The 12,499-nt window shown below is 40.7% G+C and overlaps 1 protein-coding gene across 1 annotated transcript in view; it reads right to left on the minus strand.

Annotated features, from left to right (window-relative positions):
* Window positions 1-711: 711 nt before the first annotated feature.
* kcnk10a (potassium channel, subfamily K, member 10a) overlaps window positions 712-12,499 on the minus strand; it is a 38,655-nt gene continuing 26,867 nt past the window's right edge. The window contains exons 3-7 of the mRNA XM_026194931.1: window positions 10,960-11,077; window positions 7,582-7,742; window positions 5,592-5,784; window positions 3,940-4,082; window positions 712-3,562 (exon numbers count right to left, since the gene is read on the minus strand). Coding sequence (XP_026050716.1) covers window positions 2,885-3,562; window positions 3,940-4,082; window positions 5,592-5,784; window positions 7,582-7,742; window positions 10,960-11,077 — 1,293 coding nt within the window. The 3' untranslated portion in view covers window positions 712-2,884. The remainder of the gene's footprint in view (window positions 3,563-3,939; window positions 4,083-5,591; window positions 5,785-7,581; window positions 7,743-10,959; window positions 11,078-12,499) is intronic.

A 12,499-nucleotide genomic window follows, 5' to 3' on the forward strand; every position in this document is an offset into this window, starting at 1 on the left:
ACCCTCTGGACACACCACCTGCAGTGCTTTTGTTTACAGCACTTGACCCTAAAATTTTAAACCCTGGAAACATGATTCCTGGACTACACCAGACAAGATGCCTAGCTCTAGTTTGAAGGTATGATTCCGTGGCACTATGCAGATCAGCATCCACTAACCCCGCTCTGTGATTTTACATGCCTAACAAGCCTAGGTGCTTGATTTTATACACCTGTGGCTGTGAAAGGGGCCATTGGAAGACCTGAATTAAATGATTTGGATAGGTGAAAGCTCTCACATCTCTCTCTCTCTCTCTCTCTCTCACACACACACACACACACACACACACACACACACACACACACACACACACACACACACACACACACACACACACACACACACACACACACACACTTTATTAATAAAGTGTGTGTGATTAGTTTCAGGTTCATGCTCCGGTCACAGCTGGCTTTTTTGATACACCTGGGGTATTGCATGTCATGTTAAACATACATTATATCTTTGTTAAGAACAGCAGAAACTGATCCAACATGCCCCAATTTCTCCTTGTTTATCTGAATGCAAGTAGCTACCCTTTGTAACCAAAGAGTCAGGAAGTGTATCTGAAAGTGATGCAGGTCTGTGGTGGATATTTTTCAGAAACAGACACAGGAAACAATAACTAAAACTAAAACCAGGACAAATTGAATCTTGACATTTGCAAAATCATAAATAGCACTCATTTAGTGATCTTTAATTCCAAAAGGCAATCACTACCTTTAATGTAATGGTTGCACAGGAGATACTGTGAGCAGTGTCTAAGTACATAGCTTGTGCATCTTATTAACACAGGCAGTTAAAAACGCCATCCTTTGAAGCAAGTGGTCGTATACAGTCAACATCATATACATTATAATAATCTGTAATACAGCATGCCTTATTCCATGTCTTGGTTTTCTTTGTAAGCTTTGCATTTTTGTATCACTTGGAAGCATTTTAAAACACACCTTCTTGCATTGACACTAGCCTAGAGCTTCACTTAATAATGTGAACAGTAAGATAAGACAAGAGTGCATACACAGATAGTGACTACATTAACATGAGGCTAGGAGCGGTGTTTAAAACAGTATGAGCATCATAATATCACAGTATGATTTAAGCACGTTTTCTTTTTTCCCCCTTAAAAGGTACACAGTGAGTACGAGACTATTTTATTTTGGGGGAAATTATCTGCTCAAACAGCCAATACGATGGCTGAAGCTGCAGCCGATGCACAAGTTCATGAAGATGGAGTACTGGCAATGGCCATCAGATGCTGGCTGCACAGAAATCTCCAACTGCATAGAATTTCATTGATAATGTCCCAAACTGTCCAATCCCATGTTTTTCACATCAAGATTGATTCTCCAGAGCTAAAATCCTTCCTCCTGTTAAAATCCATCAAAAAGGTATTAAGGCTAGAATTGTATGTTTTGGACCACATTTACTCGTTTGACAGGTGTCACAGCCTATCAGGTGTCAGTCCTGGTGGATCAGTGTTCCACTGACGTCCATCCATTTGAATTTTCCAGACTGCAGGCGAAGGGGTAAACCCAAGTCAAATCAAGATCTGTAATGTCACTGCCACAGACAATCTACACCTCCTAAATATGTTCGTTTAAGGTACAATAACAAGGGCACGATGCACACTGACAGTAACAGCAAGTCCCTTTTATACTCTCAAACCCATCGTCTCAAACCATGTTTCATGGAGAATATGCAATAGACATTCCTCTTTCATTATGGCTCTTCTTCCATTCTATTTTCATTCTTTCATTGAGAACAGGTATAGTTACTGACCCCTCATTCAATACTTAGGAGACAATATCAGGCCCTGAGATAGTGTTAAAAGAGGTCAGACATTGTACAGAGACAATGGCTAAGGTTGGGGATCATGCACAGACAACATGTGGCATGTTTTTAGTCACATTTCAATGCACATTTTAAGAATCAATTTTTAGTAGGCAACATGACAACTAACACATCATAAGAAAGTCAGGCCTTTATGTTTTAATGTTCCACACAGCATTTTTTTTTCTGTTTTCATATTTATTATGCTTGAGACACGGATGAAGTCACAACAAAGTTGTACGTCTGTGTGTACACATAAGACCTCATTTAAGACACCTCCAATTCTGTCACTGACATCCAAACTTTCATCACACATCTAACAGTGCCAGTTCTGTTTTTAAGTCTAATTTTTTAATGCTAACACTTTTGAATCTGGAGAGTGATCTGCATCAGCTTATTTTTTACAATTTCATTTGGTTCTTTACAAACCACATCATCTGCATGGTTGGACACATTGGTAATTGCTGCCATGTCTAAATGTTTCTGGATCATTTCTAAAAGCGGGGCCCCGTGTAGATGGTCAGAACAGTTTCTTGTAGCTCCGCCCATGCCAAAACTTTATATGTTTGTTTATATTTCATTTCAAATTCAAGTGAAAGTGCAGTGTACAGAAGAAACAGTGCTGACTAACAACTTGTGGTTGTATATGACATGTACTGTATACTATGACAAAACAGAAAATTCCCTTTCCCACTTGGACAATTGAAATCTCTCCATGGGATACGTGTGTATCTTTATAGATTATAGCTGAGTACAGTACAATTGAGAAAAACAATGGACATAGCTGACAACTTTTACTATAACTTAACAATCATTTGTCAAAGAACAATGACAGAAACCCTTCCAGGTCTTGATTTATAGAAAGTAACATCTATGCCTCAGATCCATAGAGCCCATTGAATATGTGACCATTACTGTATATATCAAAAAGGAAAGGTTCTGTCCTTGCTCAAGCACACACAGGAATAAGGGAGAGGCACTAATGGTGGTATTTAAAAACCCATCTGTAGGATCATGCAGAGTCTATCTTAATATGGAGATCTGTATCATGGGTTTTGTCATCCTCGTTCTCTTTGGTGTGCTCCTGTATAAGCCCATTTTGCAGCTTGCAAGCTTCCACAAACAGTGGAAAATCCGACAAACTGGTGTTGCATTCCTTGTCTTCGTTTTCATCCTCTCCTTCGTCTTTTCTTCTTCCTTCATCTGTCGTAGGTATGCTGCAGTCAAAAGCAGGTATGCTGTAACCGTACGCTTCACTATGAGGCCGGCGAGTTTCATCTGGGATGTTTTTCTTTAGGTCTCTATTCCTGTTACGCTTGGCTAGCTTGGTGACGGAGCCAAGGCGATTAAAAATGTTGTCCTCAGACATGGTTTGGGAGCTGGAGCGTCGGTCACACTGTTCGGCCTCTCGCAGTCGAAGGTTGTTTAGCTTAGTGTCGATACTTTCCTGGGAAGAAGTCTTATAGTTGTTGGCATCCAGACTGTTGAAGATGGCACGCCGTTCTGGGGAAAGCATGTCCAGGGACACAGCACGCTGGTCCAGGCCTAGCTGCCGTCTCTCCATGCTTCGGATGGTTGCAGCTCGCTGTAACTTGTCGTGGACTTCTATGCTCATGCGCCGGCGTGTCTCTCTGAACTCAGCTCGAACATTTGCTTTCCACTCAGCTGCATGAGCTTTGATCTCTCCAACCTCAGGAAAAGAATATTGTCAGATATAAGGTTTAGTAAATATACTGCACTAGGTTCCCTTTACCTTATTGTGTGCACCCCACCTGCAGAGCCCCTGAAAACAGAATGTCTGTTTTCTTATCACATGGTAATCAGAAACATACTTCTCTGAGTACTTGGAACATGAGACAAATTAGATTAGATGTTAATTCAAAACAGAAGGGATTCTCACTGGAATATGTCACCAGTCAGAAATAGGTTGAACTGTAAGGATGAATAACTTTGGCAGCCAAAATCTGACTAAATACAAATTAATGTATATGACAGAATAAACAGCTGTATAGTAAAATTATGGCAATTTGGTGGCACCCAGATTAGAGGTTTAATGTGAAAACGTACCTCTTCTTTTGTCTTTTTGGACAGCACCCTCAGCCAGTCACTGATCATGTTCAACACTGCAGCAAAATAAGCCAGGCCACCCAAGATCCAGAACCACACTAGCGGTCTGTACCACTCCCGGTACTCAATTCTCCGGTCTCCACCTGATCAGGAAAAAACAAACAAACTTGTAACTGCCTGCAGGTGTCCTCTCCCGAACCTTTCAGGGATTGAAAGGGGGGAATTCATGTATTTTGTTTTATCTGTTTTGGGTCCACAAGCACAGACAAAAACATAACTGGCATAAGTATTTGTTATAGGAGCAGGTGTTGTTTTTTTCTTTATTAGGAAATGTCACAACAGGACCGAGGCCTTCATCCATTACAGGTAAACCTGTCCTTAATGGAGAATTGACATTTCAGTCCAGGGCTGATTTTAGTCTTTGCACAGAATAAAGACAATGCTATCTGACAGTTATAAAATATGTTGAATTACCAATGTGCAGAAGACAATTTACATACTGTTACTAAAAATTGTGGTTGTAAAGCAATCTACATATAAAAACACCAAAGCAGTGACTCAGTTACTCATTACAGTACTTCAGGCTTCCCAAAGTACTTGGAAAACTAGGTGAAGAGAGGAGCTGAGCTATTGCTTGATCACCACGAAGTACACCAAGTGAAGGTGTACTGAGAGCATCTGGCAGAGGCTTTGGTCCACGAGATCTTCGATTCCAGTCTCCAGGAGTGCTTCAACAGCATTCCTGGAGGGAGGAACCAGATGGTGGACAGTGGAGTTGAAGGGAGCTGTCAAGCTAAAGCGTGAGTCCACAGGCTAACTGTGCCATTCCAGGAGGCAGCTGACAGGTACTGGCAGGCCAAGCACAGTATGGCTCTGGCAGTAGCTGAGGAAATCTTTGATCCAGGTGCAGGTGGCATGGGGGATGTGGAAGTGGTCCAGTTTGGTGGTGAGGATGTCTTGTATTATAGTATTGAACACTGAGCCGTAATCCATGAAGAGCATCCTCACCATAGCTCTTTCTGTCTGTGAAGGTTCTCAGTCATCCAGGTTATCGTAGTCAAAGGAGCTCTCATCTGAGAAGCTTCTTCAGTTCTGAAAAATCTTCTCAGATGAGAGGTGAAACGTCTTCAAGCAACTCAAAGAAGTCCAGACGCTTTTCTTTGCAAGCTCCTTTGACTACGATGACCTGGATGACTGAGAACCTTCACAGACACATGTCAAGTGCATTTATACACTCTGAATATAAACAATACTATGCTACCCAAAAGCACAATGTACATTTGTAGATGACACTATATATTTCTTTATTCTTTTTTTATTCCACTGGTTCTAAAGTTGTTCTGGCCTAGAGTGCTTTTGATGTGTTATGTTATGTGTTATGTTAAACTCTGCTGAGTGTTAAAAATACTCAGGACCCTTGTTGGATGATAGACTCACTTTTAAAATCCAAGAGGAACACCCTACAAGAAACTTTTCATCAGATTTTCATATAGAAACAAATCTTGTTTCTCATTCACAAGTTGTAAGATCTTGTCTGTGCTTGATTATGAGATATTGTTAGTGGATTACCTGCTTTAGATTTATCCAAAACAACCTAATTGTTGGGTGTGGTGTTCTGTGTGAATAACAGAGTGTGAATGACAAGGACTTACCTGCCACATAGTCACCTATTCCAACTGTTGTCAGAGTAATGACGACAAAATAGGTTGACTCCAGAGCTGTCCAGCCCTCAATGTGCTTGAAAATCACAGCTGGGATGGTGACAAACAAGATGCAGCCAGCCAGGATAAAGAGCAGCGTGGATGCCACACGGATTTTAGTCTGACTGATTTGGTTTTGTTTATTCTGAGAGGTAAAAGCAGGAGAGGAGAGGGAGAAAGAGAGACATACACATTCTATCAGGAGTATAAGTTATTAAACCAGTCTCATTTTCAGCAGGGCTCTAAGTGTGACTGTGATCTGACAGAGGATTTTGTTCCTCATCTCTTCCCACCTTAGATTAAGATGCTTCTCGGACGATCACCTCAGCGTGGGAAAAGGCAATCTCGATGAAAGGGGTGATGCTACTTTTGTGGCAGCATCACCCCTGCTCATTGAGATTCCTCGTTCACCTTTTGGTTTCCCGTGCATAGTCCGTGAATAGTCATAGTCTTCCCGTGCATTTGTGTGGCTTATATTCTTCACTTCTGCCAGCCAGCCATCTCCCATTCAAGTCCTCCAATGACTGCGTCTCAGGAAACTTCCTAACTTACCTCTCAACATATTTCTGTCCATCTTTGAACTTTGTCAAAAACCTTAAATTGTTTCATGGACAGATATATCCTGCATTTGAGTCTGCCCGTTTTTGTGAATCTATTCTACATGGAATAAATTAAAGTATCTTAATAAGAATAAGTTGAAATGATTTTGTAAACCGCCAAACCAACACATTATTGCATAAAACAACAAGGTTTCAACTTTTTTAGTTTAGACAATTTATGTGTTAGGGTCTTGGTCTGTTACCCAGTTATTTTAATTGAGTTTTGTGGGATTTCTGGTCTAGTTTTCTTTATGTAAACCTGCGATTCTTGGTTTTCTTTGGATTATATTAATGTATATTTTTCTCTTACTGTATCAATTCTGTTCTTGTTCCCTAGTTTTGTATATTATATTTTCCCTTAGTGTTCCATCCTTTTATGTCAAGTCTTCATCAAGGATTTCCCGTTGTTTGGTTATTTCGTGTTTTATTTATTTTATTTATGTTTTCAGTTTTAATTTTGCTAGTATTGTTTTCCCTCATGAGTTTAAGCTGTGTTCCCAGGTGCGGCGGAGGTGTGGTCCCGGGCGCGGCTGCAGGGGAGGAGTGGTGCAGTGAGCTCAACTGGGCGGTGCTGGAGACGCAGGTGAGAACAGCTGATGGCGTTTGGACTGATGATGGTTTCCTTCCCCTTTTATAGTGAGACGGGAGAGGAGCGGAGGCAGAGCTGGAAATCAGCTGAGACCGGAGCTGTCAGACTGTGGACGGTCATAACAAATGAAAACTAGAAATAAACGTGGCATCTGGCGACAAACAACTGTGCGTGTGTGTACGTGTGTGAAGTGCATTTCACACCAGGTGTCACCACTCTGCCTTAACCACCCTTTTGTGTATTTATAGTTGCAGTCTTCCCTTTTATCTTTGTCTGATCAGCTGTTGTTTATCCTTATTTTTACTGTGTTCCTGCTCCCGGCTTTGTACCTGTTCTCATCCCTTCTTATTCTGCAGTGTAGATTATTATTAGTTCCTGGTTTTCAGTGTTTGACTTAACGTTACTTTTTTGGATTCAACTACTAATCTGATAATAAACAGCTCACTTTAAATTTACCTGTGACTGACTCACACGCCTGCTTTGGGTACATGCATCTCTGGAGAATTACAACCCTTAAAAATACACAGCAGCTGTGTATTTAAACTGAACATAAATAAGTAGCATTTGAACAAATTCTACCCAGTGTGTTTCATTTTCATATATATATATATATATATATATATATATATATATATATACACATTTCAGTTTTTTATGTTAAACCAAGGACCCCACATGAAAAACATCTTACTGACGGCCATTTCATTTTAAAAGGCAATAAGTTACATAACACAACAGGACCACTGTGACTCACCCGAAACATTTTCTCCACTTTGGCAATGCTTTTGACAAATATGGTACCTAGCTGGTCCCCAACACCTGCGAGGAGGAATCCAAACAGCGGGATCCCAAATATTGCATACAGAATGCAGAAAATCTTCCCTCCCTCTGTGCTTGGAGCAATGTTACCATATCCTAGAGGGAAAAATGGAGATAGAGGGGGCTATATAGATCTACAATATGTAGGAAAAAAGCAGTTAAGCAGTTAGAAAAGAAGTTAGTGAGACATTCTACTTTGTATGTAAAGTTCATAGCAGGCATTGGGGTGGTTTATTAAAGACTGTTTAAACCCCTAGATCCTCCAGTCTACTGTACGTGTGAATACATGAATCCAGCTTATAGTGTAACACTCGGTAAGTTGGATGAAGTGGGAGAGTCTTCCCGGGGGAGAGAGCAGTGATTAGAGCAGACAACAAAGGACATGTAGATGAAGGGAAGAGAGGTGATGAGAAAGTGTTGTGTAGATATGGTGTTAAGGAGAGAAATGCAGATGGCAGTGGATTTTGTGAAAATGATGGAAATGACTGTGGTCAACACATACTTTGAAAAGAGTGAGTGACAAGCAGTGACATACAAGATGGAGGTAGCTGTAAACACGCACACTACATCTAATGCAGAAGGTACAATTTGGAAGTGATAAGAGACTGCAACGTGGTGTCAGGGAAGAGTTGCCAGAAGACTGGGAAAGTACAGCTGTAGGGCTTAAGGAAACTACTAGCATGGTGTTTGATGTATCCACTGACAGAGGAACGTGGACAAGGAGACCTGGTAGTGCAATGAAGAAATTCAGGAGTGTATTCAAAGAAAATGTGAGACAGTCAGATGAAGTACACAAAAGCACTGGGAGGCAAGGTGTACAGGAAAAGAGGTGGCAGTGGCAAAGGAAATGCATTATAGTGAGCTGTATGTTAAGGTGGACACTAAGTGTGAAGGACTACTTTGAAGAACTGATGAATGAAAAAAATAAGAGCACAGAAGACAAACGGAGGAAAGTTATTGAATCAGAAGTGAAGGGGTAAGTTTAGTATGGAGTTAACTTAACGGTGAGGCATCTATGAGGAGAATGAAGAGTGAGTTCGACCAGATAATGGACTGAGAGGATACCTGAGGAATGGAGCAGCATGTGATTGTATTGTATTGAGCTAGGTTAAGAAGACAGGTGACGATCAGTGAGCAGTAGTATGACTTCATGCTGAGAAAGAGCACTACTACCAAGGAGGCTGTGTAGCAGGCAGCAGTAGGACCCAAATACAGGACTTGAAAACACCAGGGTTAAACAACAGGTGGTTTTATTAAACTAAAACAAAGTACAAAACAAGGAAATCCAACCTTCAACTCCACAGGGCAACAAACGGAGATTCAGACAGCATACACACCAGGTAATTAGGGTGATTGGGAACATAGCTGATTGGTATCCGACTAACAAGACAGGGGAAGCAAAACTGAATATGACACAAATGAGACGGGATACTATCAAAATAAAAGAGGATGGAACCACACCCACAAACTGAGTCCAAGACTGAAACACGTGAACTTGACACAGATACTGGAGCTAAACAAACATGCACATATGACTGACCGGGGAGACAAAAGCATAGCAAAACACGGAGACTACACAGACTACAACATGAAAAGACACAGAGAGGAGACTAGCAACAGACTTAATTGCCCCTTGGGGATAAATAAAGTCTCTCTGACTCTGACTGCCTGGATACGAAAGTGAGCTGTAATAAAACAAGAGCCAGGAACTAGAAATAATAAACTCAAGACCTACTAATACAAAGATTGAACTTAAATTCAAAGAAGTGAATCAAAAGTCATGAATAAACCCAAAATGCTGTGCTGAAGACAAAGGACCATACCAACTAAATATGCAATGTGTGCTTTGAGATTGTTGATGAAGAAGTACAGAGAAGGTCAGAAGGAGCCAAAGTGTGTATTTGTGGATCTAAAGAAAGCATATGATAGGTTGCCAAGAGAGAAACTGCATTAGGAAGTCTGGAGTGGTAAAGAAGTATTTGAGAATGGTGCAAGACATGTATGAGGACAGAGAGACAGTGGTGAGTTGTTTACTACAGATAGGGTCAAGGTGGAAGTGGGATTACATCAGAGATCAGCTCTGGGCTCTTTCTTGTTTGCATTAGCGACTAACAGACTGACAGATAAGGTCAGTGTGATCTCTAATGAGAGTAGGAAGCAGGTGGATGAGAGCACGAATAGATGGAGGAATGAAATTTTGTAGAAGCAAGACAGAAGATATGTGTGTGAAAGAGAGGGAAACTGGTGAAAAGGTGAACGAGATGGTAGTGAGGCCTGCTATAGTGCGATTTGGCGACTAGCACTGACAAAAAGACAGGAGACCGAGCAGGAAATGGAGCTGAAGATGGTGAGGTTTTCATCGGGAGTCACCAGAATGGATGAAGAAGATTAGAAATGAGTACATCAGAGGGACGACTCAGGTTGAGTGTTTGGAAGATAATGTTAGAAAGAAAGCCTGAGATGGTTTAAGCGTGTGAGGGCAGGGATAGTGAATATACACTACCAGTCAAAAGTTTGGGCACACCTTCTCATTTAATCATTTAATGGTTTTCTTTTTTTACTACTTTCTACATTGTAGATACTGAAGACATCAAACATATATAGCAAGATATATGGAATTATGTAGCAAAGAAAGAAATGATAAATGCGCCAGATGGCCTGGCCTCTACAGTCACCTGACCTAAACTCATCGAGATGGTTTGGGATGAGATGGACAGCAGAGTGAAGGCAAAAGGACCAACATGTGCTCAGCATCTCTGGGAACTCCTTCAAGACTGTTGGAAAACCATTTCAGGTGACGACCTCATGAAGCTCATCGAGACAATGCCAAGAGTGTGCAAGGCAGTAATCAAAGCAAAGGGTTGCTATTTTGAAGAATGTAAAATATAAAACATGTTTTGAGTTGAGTTATTTCACACTATTTTGTTTACTACATAATTCCATATGTGTTCATTCATAGTTTTCATGCCTTTCTTGACTGACTGGCATTTGTATCCAGGAATGAAAATGCTGATTTTGTATGGAATTTATCCTTATATGTGGTGGGTTACACGTACACTGCATCCAACTTCCTTAAGTGGAGAGTTATTTCTGTTTACTTTTTTTATGTAAAGAGTCAAAAACCTCTATATTGCCCATGGCTTCCATATGCTTACATGCAGTTATACAGGCACAGTACTGAAGAATCTATTGAAGGATAAACTCTGGTGTATATTCAGAGGTTAAAGGTAATACAATGAACTATGCATTCCCTACATTGGACCATATTAAAATGTTCAGTATGTTCAGTTCAGTCTTTCCAAATTTTTATTACCTATAGTGGTGATGACAGTTCCAGCAAAAAAGAAGGCACTACCCAGATCCCAGTGGCTTGAGTTGTAGGAGGTATCACCAACAGGATTCACTCCAGCATTCACAGCCTCCACAGAGTGCTGAGAAGATAAGATAAGGAGAGAGAGAGAATCATGAAAAATGCTGACTGTGCTGTGGTGTTGATTCAGCTAAGTCTTCATATTTTAGTTCACTCTGAGGAGACAGGTTACACACAAGTGGCAACAAGAACGACAAGGCAAGACCTAAAAAGGGAATTGTTTTGTAGATTGTGGCACTTCACCAGTCCCTCACAGGCCTAAGGTCAGGGACTCAAAGTGCTACCTGCAGCCTTGCACCCCTGTTGTACCACCAATTCAATTCAATTCAATTCAATTCAATTCAATTCTATTCTATTCTATTCTATTTATATAGTGCTTAATCTAAACAGTTGCCTCAAGGGACTGTAAGTAAGGCTACTACAATAATATAATAATAATAATAATAATAATAATAATAATAATAATAATAATAATACATTTTATTTAAATAGCGCCTTTCAAAGCACCCAAGGACACTGTACAACAGATAAAAACTGGAAATATACACAATGATAAAAATAGAAGATAAAAGTTAAAAACATACAGAAATTTAAGAATAGGCAATTTTAAACAGATGAGTTTTGAGGGTGGACTTAAAAAGAGAGAATGAACTAATATTTCTGAGGTCCGGGGGTAGGGAATTCCAAAGTCGAGGGGCAGAGCAGCTAAAGGCCCTCCCTCCCATTGTGATCAGACGAGCAGAGGGAACAGAGAGAGAAAGAGAAGATGAAGATCTGAGGCAGCGGGATGGGAGCTTCATCTGTAATAAGTCAGAGAGGTACGGTGGAGAGAGAGAATGAATAGCCTTGAATGTATACAGAATTATTTTAAAATGGATGCGAAATTTGACCGGGAGCCAGTGAAGTTGCTTCAGGATTGGGGAGATGTGGTGGGTAGAAGAAGTCCTAGTAATAATACGGGCAGCAGAGTTCTGGACACGTTGGAGCTTGTTGATAGATTTTTGTGTAAGGCCAAATAATAATGAGTTGCAGTAGTCAATTCTAGAGATAACAAGATTATGGATGAGAATGGCAGTGGCGTGAGGTGTGAGGAAGGGGCGGAGGCGATTAATGTTACGGAGTTGGAAATATGCTGCACGTGTAATATTATTGATATGTGAGTTAAAGGATAATGTGCTATCGAGAATGACACCCAAGCTTTTCACAGAGGGAGAGATAGGGACCAGCGAGTTATTGATGGTGAGAGAGAAATTGTTAATTCTGGATAGCAGTCGTTTAGTGCCAACCAGAAGAAGTTCCGATTTATTGCTGTTGAGTTTAAGAAAGTTGGAGGAGAACCAAGAATTAAGTTCAGCTAGACAGAGGATGAGGGAGGGTGGAGGAAGAGTAGAGTCAGGTTTGGTAGAGAGATAGAGCTGGGTGTCATCGGCGTAGCAGTGGAACTGAATATTATATTTACGAAAAATATGTCCAAGTGGAAGAA

The sequence above is a fragment of the Astatotilapia calliptera genome, chromosome 15 (genome assembly GCF_900246225.1).
Source record: "Astatotilapia calliptera chromosome 15, fAstCal1.2, whole genome shotgun sequence".
Lineage (NCBI taxonomy): Eukaryota > Metazoa > Chordata > Actinopteri > Cichliformes > Cichlidae > Astatotilapia > Astatotilapia calliptera.